General features: G+C 50.8%; 1 protein-coding gene across 1 annotated transcript in view; it reads left to right on the forward strand.

Moving 5' to 3' along the window:
• The first annotated feature begins 1842 nt into the window (after nt 1-1842).
• Nucleotides 1843-22205, forward strand: part of LOC139601016 (protein CEPU-1) — a 395403-nt gene continuing 375040 nt past the window's right edge. Inside the window, exon 1 of the mRNA XM_071449689.1 lies at nt 1843-2017. Within this exon, the coding sequence (XP_071305790.1) occupies nt 1942-2017 (76 nt within the window). The 5' untranslated portion in view covers nt 1843-1941. The remainder of the gene's footprint in view (nt 2018-22205) is intronic.

The raw sequence follows: 22205 nt of genomic DNA on the forward strand, positions 1-22205 counted from the left end.
AGCATGGGTACAGCATGGAAAACCCCCCTTGATCTGGACTAAAAGGAGATTTCTGCTCCAAACTGAAGAGGTTTTCCTTATTAAATTTTCTTCTAGAGCCATTTCCACGTGGGTTTAGGTGCACAAGGGGAGGAGGCTTGTCGGGGCTGTCCTGCAGAGATCAGCCCCCCAGGAGCAGGTGCCCCTCTTCCTTTGGGGCCAGGCAGGTGGGACGCAGGGTGGGTGTGTGTGTGAATCCCTCCCACCACCGTGCAGCTGGGGAAACTGAGTCACAGCACTGCTGCAGCTGCTCCAGGAGGGATTCACCCCCTTTCCCAGAGGGGAAGAGCTTTGGGGGGGTTTCAAGGGTGCTCTGGGGGTGTGTGGGTGATGGAGCAGGGGGGTGAATGCTAAAGGGAAGTGTGGGGGGTGCAGATGCTGGGGGAATTTAGGGGGATGCAGATGCCCAGGGGATGTGGGTGCTGGCTGCCAGGGGAGTTTGGGGGGATGCTGGAGCTGGGGGGATGCAGATGGAGGAGGGAACCCTGGGGGCTGCAGCTGCCAACACTGAGGGGTATGTGGATGCTGAGGGGTGGGGTGGTGCAGATCCTGATGGGATGAGAGGGCTGCAGATGCCCCGGGGGGGCAGTTTGGGGGTGTGGATGCCCGGGGGGGCAGTTTGGGGGTGTGAAGGCTCGGGGGGGCAGTTTGGGGGTGTGAAGGCTCGGGGGGAAGTTGGGGACTGTGGGTGCTGACAGTGACGGGGGTGCGGGTGCTGGTGGGGTTAGGGGGATGCAGAAATTGGAGGTGCCGATGCTGGCGGGGTGCTCGGGGTGTCTTTGCCGCTGGGGTGCTGGGCTGTGGGTGCTGGTGGGGTTAGGGGGGTGCAGATATTGGGGGTGCACATGCCCGTGGGTGTTCGGGGTCTCTTTGCTGCTGGGGTGTGGGGGTACAGGTGCCGGGTGTCCCAATGCTGGTGGGGTTGGGGGGATGCAGATATGGGGGTGCCGATGCTGGGGGGTGCTCAGGGCGTCTTTACTGCTGGGCTGCGGGGGTGCGGGTGCCGGCAGGGTGCGGGTGCAGATATTGAGGGTGCCGATGCCGGCGGGGTTCTCGGGGTGTCTTTGCCACTGGGGTGCAGGGGTGCGGGTGCCGGCAGGGTCCGGATGGTGCTGGGGTTAAGCGGTGCAGGTGTTGGGGGTGCAGATATTGGGGGTGCCGATGCTGGGGGGGTGCTCAGGGCGTCTTTACTGCTGGGCTGCAGGGGTGCGGGTGCTGGCAGGGTGCGGGTGCAGATGTTGAGGGTGCAGATATTGGGGGTGCCGATGCTGGCGGGGTGCTCAGGGCGTCTTTGCCGCTGGGGTGCGGGGGTGCGGGTGCCGGCAGGGTCCGGATGGTGCTGGGGTTAGGGGGATGCAGATATTGGGGGTGCCGATGCTGGCGGGGTTCTCGGGGTGCCTTTGCCGCGGGGGTGCGGGGGTGCGGGTGCCGGCAGGGTCCGGATGGTGCTGGGGTTAGGGGGATGCAGATATTGGGGGTGCCGATGCTGGCGGGGTTCTCGGGGTGCCTTTGCCGCGGGGGTGCGGGGGTGCGGGTGCCGGCAGGGTGCGGGTGCCGGCGCGGGGGGGCCCCGCAGCCAATGAATGCTGCGCGGGGGCGGCTGCGTGCGCGGCCGGCGGCGTGTTGCAGCCGGGCGGCGTGTGCGGGCCGGAGCGGCGGGCACGCAGCGCCTGTCCTCGCACCTGCAACCCCTTCCGACCCCCTTCCCCCCCCTTTTTTTTTTCTTTTGGGTTTTTCCCCCCTCCCCCACCCTTCGGTGCTTTTTTCCTTTTTTTTTTTTTTTTTCCCCTTCCTTTTTCCTTCCCTCCCCCCCCGCCCCTCTTCCTGCGCTTTGCTCCGGGAAAACGCTGGATTTTAAACCTTTCCCTGCCCGGCAGTGAGTGGGGAAGGAGAAGGAAAACCATGGCCCAGGCCAAAATGCACCACCCCGTCTCTTGGGTGATCTTCGCCGGGATGGCCGCGCTCCTCCTCCCCCAAGGTAGGGAACGCCGCGGGGGACGCAGCTCGGGCGGGCGGAGGATGCGCGGTCCCACAGCAGCACCCTCCGAGGGGGCTGGGGGATGAGAATCCCCCAAGAGCGGGGATGAGGGTCCCTCCAGAGCGGGGACAGAGCTGGGAAATTGTCCCCAGCCCGCCGTGAAGTTGCGGGGGATGCGGATGCGGGTGCGGCGCAGGAATTCCCGGTGCACCGGGCTGGCGGCGGGGGGGACACCGCTCCCCTGGCGTCCTGATTATCTTTGCGGGTGCAGGAGGACTCTGCCATCCCAGCACGATTCTGGCAGGATCAGTGATCCAACAGGCTGGGGGGCACGGTGGGGGGACCGGGGTTCCTTCGTGCTCCCCCCACGCCTTTGCTTTTCCAGCAAGGTCGTCCGAAAAACTCGGTGCAGCCCCGCTCCCGCCGGGCTGGGAGTTGGGAAGTCCTGGTCCAGTCTGTCCCGGATCAGCACGGCTGCCTCCCCCCAGCCGGGGGACGGTGCTTGGAGGGGAGGGGGTGCTGTGCAAGGGAAAAAAAAAAGAGCAAAAAGCGATGGGAAAAGGAGGGGGGAAGAGGCGGCAGGAGCCAGCCCCATCTGGCCGGGAGCGCCGAGCCTGTCAGCTCGCGTTAGGCTCCTCGCAGCCATCTGGAGGGGCTGTGGGAGCGGGGTTTCCTCCATGGGAGGAGAGGATGGAGCCGCATCCTGCCCCGGGCCGCCGCGGGAGCTCGGGATGCGCAGGGGATGCGCCAGGGGGATGCTGCTGCGCCTGGACCGGGGCTCCGGGGCGGGATGCGGGCACTTCCCGGGGACACGGATGCACCCCGGGAGGGGATGCAGGCGCTCCTTGGAGCAGGGATGCACCCCCGGGGCGATGCGAGCATTCCTGGGCCAGACGGATGCAGCCCGGGGGGCTGTGGGGTCTCCTGAGGATGGATGCGCCCGGCGGGGTGAATGCACCTCCTTCTCCACAGGCGGATCCTGCTCCCTCTGCGCTGCTCCCCGGTGCCCGCGGAAGGCTGGGGATGTCCAAAGCAGCCCAGCCTCGTCCCCCGTGTGCCGAGGAGCGCTGCAGCAGGAGCCGGGCGGGCTCTGGGAGCCCAGCGGCTGCGGGGCTGGGGGCTGCGGGGTGGCCAGGGATGCTCACTGCGTGTCTCCCACCACAAACTTCTCTCTGCTGGGCAAACCGGGCCCGCCGCTGCTGCTGCGGGGGGAGAGCCCCCCGTGCCGTATCGACCGGCACAGGCTGCTTAACATGCACATCACACGGTGCCGAGGCATCGCTCCTCTTCGCCTTCCTCCCGCTCTCCGTCTCGCAGGGCTGCTGCTGCCCGCCCGGCATTCCTGCATCCCAGGGGCTTCCCCCGCTCCCAGCCCTGCAGGGAACCCGGGCGGGGTGTGAAGCGTCGGGGCTCCCCAGGAGAGGGATGAAGCTGCGCCTTTCCCTCCTCACTTCTCCTGCTCGGAATTGAGGCTTCATTTGTTTTATTATTTCATTATTTTATTATTTTTTAATGCTTGCTTTGGGGCTCCTCACCTGGCTTCCTTGCAGTCTTATTCCATGCCTCTGGTCATCCTTCCTGCTTCCTTTCCTTGCTCCTATCAAAGCTTCCAGATCAAAAAGTAGTTGGTTTTTTATTTCTTTATTTATTATTTTTATAACTCTCCTGGGCAGCAGAGCAGTGGGGAGGAATGTGCTGACTCCCTGAGCCCAAAATCCCCCAATTCCCTGCATTTCAGGAATCTGATGTGGGTGCCAGAAGTCCCTGAGTCACTCTTGGAGTGAGGGAAAGCAGGGAGCCACGTTATTCTGTGGGCTGGGGAGGACCCAGGGCAGAGCTGTGGGGAACTGGGTGAAATATTGCCCAGGGCAGCCTTTGGCAGCAAAAAGTTGGGGCCTTTTTAGGGCTGGGAGTTGCTGCATTGTTGGAAGGAAGGAGTCCCCTTGGGAGGTTTTTCTTGCGTAATTTTATTTAAGAGTCATTGAAAAAACCCCTCAAACACACCCTACGAATAATTTTGTATTTTAGCACAAACTTTTAAAGAGAGTTTTGAGAAATTTGGGTTCATTCAAGCCCAAGGTAATATTTAGGTTTGTATGCAGTGCTGAAAATCAGCAGTAATGTGCTTCTGCTTCATGAATTCTTCTGCTAATCCCAGCAGTTTTTGGAATTCATAAGTTTTCCCTTTTGTTTGGTGTCCAGAAGTGGAGCTGCCTTGTGTTTGAAAAGGTGAAAATAATTGTCATGCAGGAAAACTGTGTTTGGCACAAACCTCCTCCAAATATCTCCAGAGATGTGAGCTGCCCTCTGCAGCGGCTCGTCCTCCCCTGGGTCATTTCCCTATTTCCAGCCAAACAAACAAGAAGAAAAGTGGTTTGTGAGTGTGCTTGAAAGGAAAGTGGAGCATGAAGTGGGATAATTCAGAGGCGTTTGACCACCTGCATTTGTGCAAACATCTGTGGGTCCTCCGAGTTTTGCAGATTCACTTTTGTGGAAATTTTGTACATTTGTTGGATTTGTGGAATTGCGGCCCTAAAATGGGAGCCGTTGAGGGTTGTGTCCACCAGGAAAGAGCCTCCTGAGCCCTGGAATGTCCAGGGTGGTTGGACACCAAGGGAGCTGGAGAGAGAGGCTGGGGCATTTCTTGGATGCTGCATCCCCTTGGGAAGGAGCTGCAGGTGTCCATTGCATCCACTCACAAGAAGGATGGATCCAGAAAATGTCCAGCCACAACTTGGGAGAGGAGATGGGAAGAGGGGAGGTTGCAGAGGGCTGGGATAGCCCCAGGCTTCGGGAAGTGAGCGGCAATTTGGCAACACAGCTCTCATTGTGTTTGCTCTGTGTCTTTCTTCTGTGTGATTTTTAAATAGCAGCAATGAAAATCCAAAATATCCTCACACAGGGCCCAGGCAGCAGAATTTTCCCTTCCCCCTTTCCTGGCTCAAAGCAAAGGGGTGTCCTCACTTAGGCCCCATGTCCTTGACCCACAGCCCACCTGGATTTCTTAAGGAAGAGGCCAAAATCTCACCCCAGCACTCGGGAGTGGAAGAGACAAGAAAACTCTTCACTCAGCCACACGTAAAAGGATTAACCAGGCTAAAAGGTCATGGAAGATTTAGCTGGGCCTTTAGCATCAGTAAGCCAAGAATTATGGGAATTTGATTTACAAATTAGCATAAAGACCTTATTCTAATAAGCATACAAGCTGAAATAGGTATGTAAAATAATAGCATGTGTCAACATCCTACACAGAGCGTTCCTCATCCGAAAGAATTATTCGCTCGTTCGATGTGGCTGGGATGCAGATAATTCCCAAAGTGAGACAGGCTGTGCTGGTGTGTGATGGAAAGGCTGGATCTGACCCAGAGACACATCCACAGGGAGGAGGGGCTGGGTGCTTCCCCTTAGGAAAGGCAGGATTTGGAATCTGGGTTGGGGCTACGAAAAAAAAAAAAAGTTATCCCCAAAAATGCTGTGCCCAAAAAATGCTATCTCAAAAAAGCGTCACCCCCAAAAAAATGCAATCCCCAAAAAAATGCTATCTCCAGAAAATGCTGTCCCCAAAAAATGCTGTGCCCAAATATACTATCCTAAAAAATGCTACTCCCAAAAAATACTATCTCAAAAGAGTGCCACCCCCCAAAAAATGCTGTCCCCAAAAATACCGTCCCCAAAAAATGCTACGCCTGAAAAATGCTGTCCCCCAAAAATGCTGTGCCCAGAATCCTGTGTGAATTTTCTCTCAGTGGAGGGGTGAGGGGAAACCTGCTACTCCCTAAAAATGCTGCCCCCAAAAACCCCTAGCCCCCAAGAAATGCTATCACCAAAAAATGCTGTCGCCAAAAAATTCTACCCCCAGAATCCTATGAGAATTTTCTCAGTGGAGGGGTGAGGGGGAAACCTCGGGCTACTCCCAAAAAATGCTGCCCCCAAAATCCTGTGAGAGTTTTCTCTCAGTGGAGGGGTGAGGGGAATCCTCCTGGCAGCTCGTGCAGGAGGTAATTGCACTAATGAACGTGTATAAGAAAAATTACGTGTATCGACATCTTTTTGTGAATGCTCGGATTTATTGGTCCTCAGGAAAAATATTAGATGTGGTTAATAGTTATCACACAGGTCAATAAAACATGATATTCACCCCAACGGCAGAAAATAGCTTTTTAATAGGTAATAACAGTAATAATCAATACCTACATGATTAGATAACCCAGTTATATGCAGTACATAAAAGGAGGGGAATGCACTCTGCCTGCTCGATGCTGGATTTGGAGCGTGGCTGAACATCTGTCATTGCTGTTGATTCCCAGCAGGGCTGAGGAGGTATCAGCACCTCTGGAAATCAGGAACCACGTGGCATTAATTGGCACATTTTTAAGATTCATCAGAGCAAGCAGGAACCTGAGAAGACCTTTGGAAAGCAGCTGAGCTGTGCAAAACGCTGGAGGCACCCAAAATGCTGGAAAGGGGATGGGATTTTGGTGTGGGTGGTGGAGCTGCAGGTGGGTTTTCCAAGTGTGTTGTCATCTTATTGCAGGGGTGCCATGCTGTTGTCTGCTTATCACAAAAGTTTCATATCTTCTTGGTGTTTCTCCTGAGTCAGCCCCTCACACTGTTGGGTGCCACATTGTTGTCTCTTTATCACAAAGTTTCACACCTTCCTGGTGTTTCTCACGGGCAGCTCCTCAGAGCACTGACTCTCTCTTCTTCACCCTGCTGCACCCAACTGACTCCAGTTCCCTTCTCAAGGGGCCAACCACTCTTTTATAGCATCTTCTTCTCACTGGGTACAGCTGTGGCCTGTTAAAGTCAGGCCTGCTCCTAATCTTTGATAATTGGCCCAGCTGCACTCCTTAGGGGTAAGAATACTTTCTATACTGTCTTTATTTTCTAATATTCTATCCCACTACACAAGTGTGGATTTCTGCTGCTTCTCTGGGGGCCTCCCTGTGCTGAGCTGGTTACACAGCAGCGGATTGGCAGGATACAAGGAGGAGTAAAGTTGTTGTAGTTGCTCTATGCTGTGGTTGTGGAGAGATCTCAGTGATAAAAATCATGATCAAAATAATTAAAAATAATCAAAGTGCAACGGAAGCTCCATTGTGTGTAATAAATTCCCTTGCAGCACAGGAGGAGGTGCTGGAGTAGGTTTGTGTAGTAGCTACACCAGGTTTAGGAGCCTCACTGGTGGGCTGGAGACGTGTGAGGTCCCATCATTTCAGGACAAATTTCAGGATTTTCAGTCATTTCCTGGCCATGAAGCACATGTGAACCAGGTGCCTGTGGCCACCTGCGGCGGGTATGTGAGGAGGAAAGGATGGAACACCACCTCAGGTGTTCATGGCCAGGGTTTGGAGCTGCAGCTTGGCCTTGGAGTTGAGCTCTTGGCTTCTAGCAGGGGCCAAGATGAGCCAAAATGCCAAATGCCAGACTTGGGGATTCTGTGGAAGCCCAGGTTGGTGTCCAGCTGCTCTCTCTTTCCCACATTTGGGATGAGCTTCATGGGTCAGAAGGAGATAAATATCAGTTTGAGAAGTAGAGAGGATCAGGTGGGAGCTGGGAGCTTGTGAAAAATCTGCTCTGGTAACCTCAGGGACCATCCCTGTGTGCAGGGCTGGGGCTCTGGAGGCTGCTGTCAGTTTTGGGATATCCCTGTGCTTCACAAAAGCTGCTTCTCCTTTCTCCACACAGGAATTCTGACCAGCACAATAACCCTGGCTCGTGGTTTTTCCATCTTCCTTTAACTTACTCCTGAGACGAGTGCATTTGATATGAGAAGTGTCTGCTTTGTGTATTTTCCTTGCAGTTTTCACTTAAAAACACCTATATTTTGATTTCCTCCCCCATTTTATTTTTTCCCCATGGGGAAGAAATTGAGCAGTTGACAGATCTAGGTCAGGTTAGTGAGCAGGGCTTGCTGTTTTCTGTGATAAACCAGGAGTGGATGGGGAGAGCTCTTCCCAGGAAGCTCCAGTCAGTCAGTGGAGGTGAATTTCAGCTTTCCTCAGCCTGGGAAACACCATGTGAGGAGCAAATATTTGGCCATGGGGATCAAAAAAAGACCTTAATTTGTGTTTGTCTTTGCTTCCCAAACTTCAGTAGTGGCAAGAAAGGGAAAAACGTTCCTTGCTTGTTCTCCAGTTGAAGGGACAAGAGCTTTAAAGAGGGGAAATGGGATTTTTTAAGCATTACTGTCATTCTCCTTTGATGGGCAGTGACAAATCTCCCATTAGACTCAAACCTGATCCATCTCTGATGTTCATGGCAAAAGCTTGGAGCTGTGCCTTGGATTTGGAGTTGAGCTCTGGGTTTCAAACAGGAGCCAAAATGAGCAAGGTGCCAGATTTGGGGATTTTGTAGTGGAAGTCCAAGCCATGCTTCTGTCTTCTGTTGCCAGCCAGAACCACACGTGGGTTTTTCATGCCTTTAGAGGCTTTTATAGGAAAAAAACCAGACTGGGAGAGCTGGGGGTGCTCACCTGGAGAGGAGAAGGCTCCAGGGAGAGCTCAGAGCCCCTGCCAGGGCCTGAAGGGGCTCCAGGAGAGCTGGAGAGGGACTGGGGACAAGGGATGGAGGGACAGGACACAGGGAATGGCTCCCAGTGCCAGAGGGCAGGGATGGATGGGAGATTGGGAAGAAATTCTTGGCTGTGAGGGTGTGAAGATACCAGAACAGGGTGCCCAGAGCAGCTGTGGCTTCCCCTGGATCTCTGGAAGTGTTGAAAGCCAGGCTGGATGGGGCTTGGAGCCACCTAGGATAGTGGAAGGTGTCCTGTCCATGGCAGGGGTTGGAATAGGAGGATCTTTAAGGTCCCTTCCCAACCCAAACCATTCTGGGATTCTCTGAAAAAACAGGAACACAAAGAGTGATCCCTTTGCACCCCTTGGGGCACCCCAACCCCTGCATCCTGCAGGAATTGCATCCCAGCACATCTGGAGCTGTAGTTGGCAGCTGGGAGGAGCTGCCACCTTCCTCCTCCTCCTCCTCCTCCCCAAGCAGGCACCTTGCTCGTGGTCAACAATAAATCAGAGGTGCTGCCTTGCCAGGCTCTGCTCTCTGCTGCCAGGAGGCAGAGCTCGGATTTTTGATGTGCTTAACAGTTAATATGTCTAATGCTGAAAGCTGTTGTAAATTAATTGACCTCTTGGCCCCCTTGTCCTGTTGACTGTTCCCACTAAAGACAGTGGTTGGCTCTTGGCATTCTTGCCCCCCTCCTCCACCTCCCAGTAATGCTTTGCTTGCTAATCAGGGCAGTCAAAAAAAAGGAGCCTTGACTGTGAAATGCTTCAGAGGAGCTGCATGGGCAGGTCAGGATTCTGGGCATCCTCTGTGCCTGAATCCCTGGTGCTCAGAGTGTTCCCTGTGTGCTCTGCATGGAGTCCTCTGCCTTCCCACGGGGACAGTGGGGATGGAGGTGCTGCCAGAGTGAAAAGCCCCAGCACAGCCCCAGGGACCCTCTGGAGGTGGATGGAAGGGTCACCTCTCTGCCCTGGGTGAGCTGTGGCTCACCCCAGGATGTGGGTCTGGCTTGGAGGAAGGATGAGGGTGGGTTCTCATCAGGGATTTTTTGGAAATTACAGAAAAATATCCCAGAACAGTTTGGGTTGAAAAGGACCTTAAATCTCATCTCATTCCTGTGGTAACCACATATCCTCTGAGCAGAGAGAGACATAGCTGTCCCAGGATTTTCCCGGGAAGCTGTGAGAAAGTTTGGAGAAAGAATTAAAACAATTATTATCTCTCTTTCTGTAAATGTTGTTTATAAATATGACTCTCCAGAGTGTGCTATTCATAGTTCACCAACAAGAGGGAGAAGATTCCTGAAGGCAAATCAGGCCTTAGGTCCACCATTGTTCCTACAAGAACTGTGGGTTTAAAAATAAAGTGCTTTCCATGCTTTCTGGTGATGGAGTCTCTGTATCACCTTTGTCTGTCTCCAATACCTCTTTGGTGATGCATTCCACCCCTGCCATGGACAGGAACACCTTCCACTAGACCAGGCTGCTCCAAGCCCCATCCAACCCAGCCTGGAGGGGTTGGTGTATTTTCCTTGCACACTGCTGATCCTGGGAACCCTGATTTAGCTTGGAAAGGAGCTTGGAAAACCACAAATGCTCAGTCCATAGGGCTGGTTTGTGTCCTCCAGTGACTCATGGTGGGAGAGAGAGAGAGCAGCTGCTAAGGAGTGGGAAATGCCACAGGAAATTGTGTAATATTAGAAACGAAGCAGAATGTTTCAGGTTTTTCTAATTCCAAAATGAACTAATAATAAAAAAAAAGAACAATCACAAATTCCCAGTGAAAGTAAATTCTGGGAAGAGTAAGGATTGATTTTTGAAACATTTTCTTCGGAGCTCGCTGAGGCTTTATGTACAAAGTTGTGAAGTGATTTAAAAAAAAAATAAAAAGAGCTCCAAAGGCCGTGTTCCAGCAGTATCAAAGAGCCTGGAGTCTCCAGCCTTGTTCCATTTTGTATTGTTATTTCTTCAAAACAGATCCTTTGCTAATGTTTCCATTTTACTAGAAACAGAATTCTTGATTTAAAGAACTGGTTTGAAAGCCAGACCTGACCCGCCTCACTGGAAGCGTGACAGGCCCACAGAGCAAAGCAAGGTTCATTAATGCCATAATATTCTCTTTCTTTTTTTAGTGTTTGGGGCTTTTTTTCCCCTCTTCGAGGAGTTATCTGGTGTATAGCACTTGGTTCCTGGCTTGGTTTGGGTGTTTTTAGCTTTCATTCCCTTTCTACAGGACAGATGGTATTTAGAGATCACAGGGTGCCTCCGTTAGACTTTTACTTTTCCAAAGTCAATTCCCCAAGCCAGCACTGGGGTTTTTGATAGCGGGCCAAGGTGCAGGAGAGCGGCAGGGCTGGCTGGCACGGGGTGCATTTGGATTTAGGATGAGTGACATCTCTCTTAATGAAGCTCTTTTTGGAACAAAGCTGGCGAGGAGCAGGATCCGTGATCCATTAGAGGCCGGGGTAGTGGCAGAGCCAAAACTGCCTTGTCACTGGAGACAACATGAAAAAAACGTGTATTATTTATTGTTTACTTTTTGTGCCGCTTTTCTGCACGTCAATGCTTCCCATTGTATGTTTTGGGCTTCAAAACCTGACACCACATTAGAAACCATCTCCAAAGCCCCCAAATAATGCATAAACTATGATTATTCCTTCTGATCCACTTGTGTTTATGTAAATGGCTGGAAAAGCATTTTTCAGCTTATTTCAGAAGCTTAAGGGATTCATACCAAGCCTATTATTGAAAAATCAGAAAGTGAAAAGCAACTTCTGAGACAAGGAATTAGCAACTCAATGGCAGCGCTGGTGCTGCGGGGTCTGGCTGGACCACAGATGGGAATTCCCTTGGGATTCAAAAATCCAGCAGGTTTGGTGGGCTTCAAGGGGAGAGGGGACTCAGAGGAGGTTTGGGGTCAATCCAAGGGGTTGAGGGGCTGCAGGGGGAGTTGGGGCACAAACCATTGGTGCTGCTGGGGCTGCTGGTCTGGGTTTTGGGGGATGAAGCCCCCAGGCACTTGGGGAATAATCTCTTGCATCCGTGGGTGGGAAGGGGCTGGCAGTGCCATCCTTGCTCCATGCAAACCTTTTCACTCTGTCCCAGGAGAGGTGGGACCAGATGCAGATTCTCTTTGGGCTCCATCCCGTTCCAACCAGCCCTGCAGCATCTCATCCCTCCTCTCCTGCTGCCTTTTTTTTTCCCTGGTTTGGTCCCTTTCCCCCTTCCTTATGTTAATTTCCCACCTGAGCACCAAGTACTTTATAAATAGCAAATCTGAAATGAATTTCCTAGCAGCAATCATTATCTCCCTCGACAGCCATTAAACATTCACACAAGCAGAGCAAAATGACAAAGGGGATTGATTTTTACAGTATGTTGGGGGGAGGTAGGAGAAAGGAAATATGTTGACAAGGCTTTTTTTTTTTTTTCTCCTTATTTCCCCCCTCTCTCCATTCTCCCCTCCCTTCCACATCCTCTATCTTGGTGGAAATCAAAATCACCCTTTTGGAGATTGGGTTGGGAGGGGATGGGAGACAGCGAAGTTGGAAATAAATAACAATAAATTAAAAAAGAAAAGGTGAAAACCAAAAAGCAGCAAGTTCTTCTTCGAGCAGCAAGCTCTGCTCCCTTCCTCTGCAGCCCCCGGAAGCCTCGCTCCGATCCGCTGGCCACGTCCAAGTGGTAAACACGAAGTTGGTTCCGTGGCCTGGCTGTGGAGATGAATATGTCAGAGCTAATGCCTGTGAAGATGGAGGGGTGGGCTGCAGGGAAAGGGGGGGCCCAATCTGGGAGCCTGCTCAGCAGAATAAATGTGTTGATGCAATCGTTGGGAGCGGGCGAGCCGCGGCCGAATGAGGCACTGTAGCTGAAAATTTAACTTTGATTTCAATTTTCATATTTGTCAGCAATAATTAGATTCAAGAAATGTTTTTGCCGCTGTTCTAAAATACTAATAAGTAGGAGCCTTTGTAGTATGGCTAATGGAGTCTTTTTTTTCCTAGTGGGCTAGAAAAATTCCATTAAAGGGAAAAGTCATACTATATTACTGTGCTTCAACATGCAGTGGCTTTGCTGCCACAGGAATATCTGTGCTGGGAAACAGTGCAGGGATGATGCTGATGCTGGATCCTGTGGCTGGGATTGGGCAGGGCCAGAGGGGACCCCCCACATCAAACTGGGCAGGGAGTGATGCTCTGAGGGGCTGCTTTGGGAAGCTTTTGAACTGCTCATGGGATGATATCCCAGTGGCTCTCATCCAGCAGGCTTTGGCAAATTGTTTTGGTGTTGCCATTTCCCTTTGGGTTTGACGCCTTGGATCAATGAGGAATTTCCCCTTGTTGGCTCTGCCAAAGGCAGAAAGCTCCTTCTACCCCTCCCCAGCCTGCAGGGTGGATTTCCTTGGCAGCACTGCCAGGTTTTATCCCAGGGAGATGCCGGCAAGGAAAGTGATATTAAATTTGCTGGCGATATGCAGAGCAAATGGGGAAGCTCTAAGTTGTGTCATTCTCAAGTTACTTCAGCCTATTAAGCAAACAAAAGCACTTGTGGAGTGAGAAATGGAAATGGCCAACGTGGCCCGATTAATCCTGGAGGTACAATTCCATTAATAAGCCAGCTTTTAATAGGTGGCTCTTTCCAGGAGCTGCTGGGACGAAGAATTGATGTATTCACTGTAATTGTATTGCAACTAATAGGATCAGAAGAAAATTGTATGGAGAACTTATTCCTTTGCCACCATATTCCAATCAGTTGAAATAATACAGGAGGGCCCAGCATGGTAATGAGACTTAAATCTAAACAGGAATACTTTAAATTTTAGTGTGAGGAGGGGTTGGCTTGTGCTTTTGCTTCCCCCTAGATTGGGCAGAAATAAAAAGAAATAAAAGAGCAGTTCAGAGAGGAGCTGGAGGAAATGGGGATCCCAATCCCAGTGGAAATGCTCCATGGTTGGGTGCTGGGGCTGCTGTCTCAGCTGGGGATGGGATGTGGCTGCCGGTGCAGAGCTGTGCCAGCTCAGCCTCTGTCCTGAATGCTAAGGGGGGTGTCTGGATGCCCAGGGATGGGACTGCCCCCTTGGCATCTCACCCAGAGCCTTTTGTTCCCGTCATTGGCAGCGAGAGGAGCCTTCCCCCTCTGCAGCCGCTGTGGTTCACTGGCAGAGCTCATTAACGAGCCTCAGGTCCTCCCTCCATTCATCCCCCATTTATTCCCAACTCCATCTGCAGGCTCTGATGGTTTGCTGATCCTTTCTTCCCAAAGAACTCCTGCAAAACCCCACCTTCTGCTTTAAGGAGCAAATGTACTTTTGTGGCTGCGGCTCTGGGCCCCTGTGGGCTGCAGAGAGGGATTTGGGCTCTAATCCATGAGTGTCTCTCCAAGGGACCTTGGAAGAGAAGAACTGTGCAAATCCCAGGCAGGCTGGGTGGCTCAGCACATCCGAGCTGATGCACAGCAGTGCCCCAGGATGCAGATCTCCACAATATCAATGGAATTGTGGAATGATGCACATTAAAGCAAGGGAAATACCAATGTGGGAGCTGCCTGACCCAGAATCTGTGTGGCCCATGATTTGTGGCGCTGGGGCTTTGCCATGAGAAGTTTGCAATCACTTTTTGTCTGTTCATCACTGGTTCAGGGCTGTTTGTTTTTCACTCCTCCTCCCTATTTGTATGCAAGCTCTGACCCTGCTTTGGTAACAGGCTAGAGAGTAAATAGAAAGGGGAGGGGAAAAAAAAAGGCAAGGGAAAAAAAAGCCAAGGCACAGTTCAGCTCAAATCCCCAAGGAAACAGATGTGATTGCCTTCCAGAAATGGCTCCAATAAGGCCAGAAAGGAATATTGCTTTTATAGCTTTTGGGATATAAAACATTTAGAAAATGTGATTGACTGGTAGCGCCTAATTTATCATTTATCCATTTCTCCCTCCACCCAAACACAGCAGTATACTCAGACAGACTCATTCCCACCTTCTTTTGGCTCTGTGCCTCTTTCCTGTGTGTGACACACGTGCACACCCATGTGTCCTTGCACGCTGAGCTGTGTGCACACACAGGCACGTGTTCCCCCACGCTCCTGGCTCCTTGTCCCTGTGCCTGTGTCATGGATTTATCATCGTTCTGCTAAGCACTCAAACTCCTGTGGCTATTTATAATTAATGCTCAGAAACCTGCCAATCCATTTAATGACACCAGGAGGTCACGGCCTCCCTTATAGCTTCCCATTAATCATCATTAGAACAGTTCTGGGTTTTTTACGTTCTTTTAAAATGTTAATTCACCTTTATAATGCTCCTTTCAGCTCTGACTGTAAAGGGATACTCTGTAGTCACTCCAGACTGTCTTGCAAGTGTGTGCAGGTGAAAGGCTCAGTGGGACAATTGCACTTGATAAAGTCTCTTGGATGTCTCCCGCTGGAATGAATTACACTCACAAGCTCTGCCAGATGGGATTTCTGCACTGCCCTCTGCCGCCGGCTCCTCGCACGCTGCTGGCTCAGCTCCCTCCCTGCCGGCTCCATCCCTTGCCACTCGCCCCTCCTGAACCGCAGGATCACAGAGTCCTGGGGTGGCTTGGGTGGAAAGGGACCTTAAAAATCCTCTGGTTCCATGTTCCAACCCTCTGGTTCCAAGACATGCCAAAATCTGGCTTGGTTTGGAAGGCCAGGTGTCTGCTGAGGAAGGCAGGAGCCTCCCCTGAAATGGAAAATGTGAACCCCCTTCCTCCAAATTGTTATAAATTTGAAATTTAGGAGCTCTCAGGCAAAAAATATGGGAGCAGGGAATAACAGTTCTTTAACAGGGAAGAAAATAAAAAAAATAAAATAAACAATGCAGTAACTAAAACAGCACTGCCAGAGTCAGAACCCAACCTGACACCCTGTGGGTCAGGCTGTTGGCAGCAGAACCATTGGAATTGTGGCTCAGCCCTCCTGCAGTGTCAGGGCTGGTTCCCCATGTGGAATGAGCTTATCCATGCTGGCACAGAGCTGGCTCTGCCAGGCTGTGCTCAGGCACAGCTTTGCTGGGCAGGTTTTGTAGATCTGGGGTGGGCTCATGCACAGTTTGGCTTTATGGGTTCTGGTGTGTCACAGACATCTTTTATGGAAAATCCTTTCCTTAGGATTTTTCCTCCTGAGAAGCTGAGAGGCCTCAGGAATAAAATGCAAACAATGGTTATCTGCTGCTGTGGAATGCAACAGGTGCATCTGGGATTGGCCCATGTTGGTTGTTTTTGATTAATGGCCAATCACAGCCCAGCTGGCTCGGACTCTCTGTCTCAACCACAAACCTTTGTTATCATTCTTTTCTATTCTATTCTTAGCCAGCCTTCTGATGAAATCCTTTCTTTTATTCTTTTAGTATAGTTTTAATGTGATATTTATCATAAAATAATAAATCAGCCTTCTGAAACATGGAGTCAGATCCTCCTCTCTTCCCTCAACCTGAGACCCCTGTGAACACGGTCACACTGGTGTCTTGGTTTGGGTGGAGCATCCATCTCATCCCTTGTGAAGGTTAACAAAAATCCCCAAAATCCCAATTCCCAGAGAGCAGGGCTGCTCCCATTGTTGAGTCCATCTCTGTCCTGCCAGTGCCCTGGGAGCCTCCAGCCCCTGTTGTGTGTCCCAAAGCACCCCCTGCCATGGTCACAGCACAGGACATCAGCAGAGATGGCAAGAGGCAGCTTGGAGGAAGGAAAACTCCGGGTGCAATCTGGTACCTTTGGCAAGCAGCAGTTCCTCTTCAGGAGCCCCCTCCTGGCTTGTGGTTGGAAGCAACCATCCCTCTCCAAAGTCAATCTGTGCTTGCCACCAACAGGAATGGCTCCAAAGCACTGCAATCCTGATCCAGACTGGGGTGTTGATCCTTTTGGGAGCAGTCCCATGGCCCCCTGTGAGCTGTGGGGACTTCTCACAGCTCTGGGTGCCCAAGCTCCAGAGCCTCCCATGATTTCTGCTCTGTGCTCATCCAAGAGGGGAGACGGCAGCAAGGACACCCAGTTCCTTTGGTGGGAAGCATGCACAGCCCTGCGTATGCTCAAGGAGGGCAAAGATTCATGCTGGCCTCTCTTTTTGGGTGAAATAGGATCACTCCTGCTCCTTTGGAGACTTCTGGTCTGGGTGAGAGCCGAGCCCAGGCCCGTTTCTCTGAGTAAATACGCCAGCAGCATTTGGCTTAATGAACTGTGGCTTTTAATAAATGGCTCTTATCTTGCTGAAGTGCTGCTAAATTGTCAGGATTTAAAATTAGCCTAATAGATTTGTGGGCGATGTTTTATTCACTGGTTAGTTGGAAAGAGATGGAGAGGGGGGGAGAGATGGCTCCACCCAGTTCTCCCTGAATTATACACGAGTTATTTATTTGTTTGGGCCGAAGGGGAAATGTTCTGGATTAATGTGCAATGCCTCAGCACCTGACTTAATGAGAATTTAGAGACCTATCCCAAACTGATATTCCCCCATTAATCACTCGGTGGCCCCTCTGCTTTGCTGTCCCTGGGATGTGTTTTTTATGGTGGTGGTTGGGTTATGGTACCCACAGCTGCTTGCCAGGAAAAGGGGATGAGGATGGACAAGGGAAGTTTTTGGGTGCTGTGGTGGTTCCAGGACCACTTGTGCAGCTTCGCTCCGTGTTGATGTTGAAGTAGAGCCCGTAGATCTCTGTGTGCACCACACCCACCCGTGCAACTTGAGTTCTTGAGCTCAAAGCTGAAGTTGCTCAGCTTGTGATGCATCCCATGAACTTCCATGAGCCACTTTGCCTGTATTTCTTTTGGCAAAGCTGAGCTGGTTATGATCCTGTTGACAGTTTGGAGACATATGGAGAGTCAAGGCAGAACAGTGTCTTATAATAGAGTAAAATGGGATCTGGTTGGGATGAAAGATGCCAGGGAAATGTCAATCACTATCATTATCCTAACAAACTGCTGTACCTGCAGAGATAATAATAATATTTAGCAATTATATAGCACCTAACAAGCTCAAACAGCACAGACTGCAGCTAATTAAATCTCCCAAGACTTCCTTTGGGTGGGTGATTTCCTCAGAGCGTGGACCAGCTTCCCAGAGTGTTTCCTGAGAAGCTAAAGGCACTTCTTCCCCATTTCACAGGTAGGGAAGGGTGGTCCTGCTGCAAATCCACGCAGTGAGGGTGGTGGGGTCAGTCCTGGCACTGGGTTGGGCTGTTTGCTCCATTAGGAGGTATTGGGTGGGCTTGACTCGATCACCCGATGGCCAAAGGTGTTTGGGTGCATTGATGTGCTTTTCCTTGTCCTTTCTGGAACTGGGGAGACTTTGGGTGCTGGACACCCAAATGAGGACCCCACCATCACCCCTTGGTGAAACAGAGGTGCTGGTACAGATGGTTTTCAGGGCTGGACAGTCAGAGGGTGTTTTCTCCTGTGTCTGTCTGCTTTGCTGGGCTGCTGCTCGTTCCCTCTTGGTTCATCACTCCCCATCCCATCTCGACCTGCATCCTCACAAACCCTTCTGCAGGGTGCCACACCAACCAGCATCCCTGCTTTGGCTGAGCCATCCAAGATCACAATGACAGAAAGCACGACTTGGAACATTTCCCCATTTGTGCTCTCACCTCTCCCTTCCTGGCAAGCAGCAGGTGAGCCCTGCCTGGATCCAGCCAGGCTCCCTGGCCCCTGCCCGGTGTGCGTTCCTCCAGCCCAGGCAGCCCCTGGTGTCCCTGTGACTTTGTGAAGGTCAGCGTCGGTGTCTGAAGTGGTAGCAAGGCGTGATGCGCAGTGTCAGCCATAAAGGAAATGTTGTATATAAAAGATAAGTTTTTTTTCTTTTCTTGTGGCAGAGGAACAAGGCACCGGGTTCATTTAGCATTCATAAAGTCTTGCTTTGGAAACGCCTTTAAGTACTGCTGAGGGAGACTTGAAGGAGCATGTTTGAGAGTCAAATGCACATCTCCTTGGGCTCTCCTTTCATCTGCTTTAAAAAACACAATCTTTTTTTTTAATCTTTTTTTTTTCCCCTCTGTAAAAATACTAATCTTCTCCAACAGCAGCAGACACCCAGGGTGCAGGCGCTCGGCAATTAGCTCAGTGAACAGAATAAGTGAGGAGCAGAGGGAAGGGGGGACTCAGCCAAGGACCTGAGGACGCTGAAATCCTGCCTGCTAATTAGGAGGCAGCACAGGATGGGGCCTGGGTAATCCAGGTGCTGAGTCACAACAGCCCAGTGTGCTGCCCACTCGGGTGGCAACGTGGCCCTCTGTCATCCTCTGGGCTGAGAGGAAGGCTCCCCAGGGAATTTGGGTCTTGGGCTGGGGAAGAGTCCAAGGGGATGAGGTGAGGATGAGTTTGGCTTGGTTCATGACCTGGCAAGAGTAGTCCTGATTCTGAGCAGGTCACGAGTAGCGGTTGGGAGAAACATGTGGAGGTTTTGGCGCGATTCCTCCTTGGAATCTTGGCCAACATGTGGAGTGGAGTGTCCATCCTCCAGAGGCTGGGCTTTCCCTCACAGACAGTCATCCTCTTGGAGTTGGTGTCAGCATGGAAATTCAGTGCACAATTCCTGTTCCCCTCGCAGCAGCTGAGGCAGAAGGAGAGAGACAAAAGCAACAAGGGTTGTCATCATCCAGACTTCTTCAGATAGTGAGGAGCCAACTTCTTGGGAAGTGTCAGATAGGCAGAATTTCAGCTCAGCCCCTTCTTTTGGCTGAAACTTTTCTTGTCCTTGAAATCTCTCCCCTTGTCTCTTCACTTGAGGGAAGGGAATTTACTGTGATGGAATATGTTGTCTTGTGGCTTTTTATGAAAACAGCACATGTGACTGCCCCTGTTTCCTGGAGCCAAAGGATATGGCTGGATTTCAAAAAGAAAAGGACTGGATGATTTCATTATTGCTAACAACTGTTCCCACCAAGATAAGGGCAGGCTAATCACATTCTCTGTGAAGAAGTACCAAGGGAACCAAAGGGGAACGTTTCCATTTGATCTTCCACGTTGTCTTCTGTGTTTTGGTCCTCTTCAGTGCTGGGCAGTGCCAGGAGCAGGCTGTGAGGCTGAGGGGATTTGGGGGAGTCAAGGCAGCAGTTCATGGTGCAGTGTCCTGGTTATCAGGGGTGTCCCAGGCTGGAGATGCTCTGCCAGCAGCTGCCTCCACATCAGGATTTCTTTCAGTGACCGCCTGCAGTCAGGGCTGGAATTCCACATCCCAAACTCTTTGAGCGGAGCCTGAGCTGATGAAGGAGGCTGAGCACTGAGCAGAGAGGGAGTTTTCAGCTTTTTATTTTTGATTTGCAAGTTGCCCAGAAGAAAAGTGCCACCTCCTTCAGAAAAAAAAATTAAAAAATCAGTGCTTATGGCTAATGAATTTGCTTTTCTTAATTACGTTTTGCAGATTCCCGGTGTAGATTCCCCAGAGAACTGATCCATAGCTGGAAGCCCCCTCTGCAGTGAGCATGCTCCATCTTTAGCTGCCAGGAGGTGATGCTGACCGTGGTGCAGCCTGGGCAGGGCAGGGCCAGAGGTGAGGGATCAGATTTTGGCTGTGCCCTCTGCTCCCCTCCACTGCCTGCACGGACTGAGCCGCACGTGTCCCCACTGCAGCCATCCCTGTGGCAGGGAAGGAGCTCTCAAGGCTTTGATTTGCCTCGTGGCAAGAGATAACATTATCATCTCGTCCTTTAATGACCTGAGGACATTGAGGATTTTTCACATCAATTTCTCTGTCCCGGTAGCTCTGATTCTGCCACGGGTGGGTAGTGCACAATCAGTGCAGGCAGAGGGGATGCAGTAACTCGGTTTCCCCCTCACCCTTGTGTTGTTTGCATGCCCTTGGCTCCTCAGGAGCTTGGTGCAGGCACTAATTGATCCATCCCGTCGGCACAGCCAGCATGGAGCTGTCATTTGCTGAGCAAAGTGGGGTTCTCCCTTCTGGAGCACAGGGTCACCGCTTCAGGTCCCAGCAGCGACCACCCAAAGAGAAAAGATGACTTATAATTACATTCATAATTGAAAGTGATTAATGGTAGCAAAAGAACTTCGAGCGATTTCTTGTAATTAAACACTAATTTTAGTTCCTTTGCAGTGCTAAAGCACCATGTTTGCTTTACTGGGGATATTTATGGCTGCGCCTTAGCACAATTTAAAATCTTAAAAATACATGTTCAGTCATTAAGAATTTTGTGGTGACTGGGTAAACAAGTAAACATCAATTAATTTGTTTACTTTGTGTCTGTAATTAGTTTTTATTATTTCAAATTTTGGAGGATTTTTATTCTGGAGGATTTATGGCTTTGAGTGGAAGAGTGGAACCCTTGATCAGTCCCATACCAGGGGAGTCCTGCCCTGTGCTCTGGGCAGCTCTAGCTGCCAAAAATCCCCCAAAGAGTTATGAGATGGAGGCAGGAATCACATCTGGAGTGGTTTAGGCTCGGAGGACATCATGGCCAAGTGTTGAGCCTGCTGGCTCGGAGGCTTTGGAGCAGGGAAAGGAGCTGTCTGCCCACGGCAGATGCTCGCTGGCTGTTGCTTGGTCTTGAAGAAGTGTCACCAAATCAGCTGTTTCTGCCAGGTTTTGGCTGTCTGTAAGCGACACCTTTCAAACTCAGCTGCTGCTCATGATGCTGTGTGTCAGGGGTTGCTCAGGGCTGCTCTCCTTCTCCCCTTGCTCCAGCTGCCAACACCATCTCCTCCCCTCCCCTCTTTGGAGGCAGCTTTTACCCTGGATCCAGCTTGGATCTAGCCTCGACTGAATTTTGGGGATATATTTGCAGAATTTAGTATTTAATCCCTAGTACTCTCATTGTATTGGTTGATTTTGGATATTGACCTGTCAAATGAGGCTGGTTTGGGGTTTGGCTGTGAACAGGGAGCTGATGGATGCTGGCTTGGATGGCTGTACCTGGATACAAGCATTGTGGAGTCACCAAACTGGGCAGAATTCCCATCCTAAGGAATGTGGGCTGTGTCAGACACCTTCCCAGGTCACAGTGGTCTGCTCTGACTGGAAGTGTCTTTAAGTCTAGGTTTATTCATGGCCCAGTGTTGGGAAGGATGAAAGTTTGAAAGAAAGTCTCACAAATATGTGTGCTTAGCAGAAAGATTTTTAAATGTAGAGTCTGGTGAAGGAATAGAGATGGAAGCAGATTTTGATATAGAAGAAAAGAATTGCTGAGCCAGTCTGACTGGATAACCAAGGAGGCAAAGGGTGTGTTAGTTAGAAGGGGTTTTTATGGCTTAGAGAAAGGATAAACCCACCCCAAACAAGAAGATGTTTTTACCAAGCAGAAAGAGAGCACAGGCAGACAAGGCAGCAAATGTGGCAAGTAGAAAAAAGGTCTTAGAATTTTCCACTGCAAGAAAACTGAAAAACAACTTCTAGCTTAAACTGTAATGTACTGACTTTGAGTGATTGGAGAACAGTAACATGAATATGGTAATGACAGCAGTTATGATAGGCTATAGATAATAGTTAAAGTATAGATTGGTTCTACTGTATTAAGATGCTCAGCAAAGAAAAGTATAGAATGCATTGGAACCAAAAGAAAAGTATAGAATGCATTGGAACCAAAACCAAAGGGCTCCAGGCCTGCCTGCAGCTGGAGCTGACAGCTGTAGGCAAAGCTCTGTCACCCACGACCTGGACTGCTGTAACACCTTGGACACAATAAACTGCATTTTGTGTACAATAAACTGCATTTTGGAG

Source organism: Agelaius tricolor, unplaced genomic scaffold, assembly GCF_023055355.1.
Source record: "Agelaius tricolor isolate 1412-34295 unplaced genomic scaffold, bAgeTri1.0.p SCAF_29, whole genome shotgun sequence".
Classification (NCBI taxonomy): Eukaryota; Metazoa; Chordata; class Aves; order Passeriformes; family Icteridae; genus Agelaius; species Agelaius tricolor.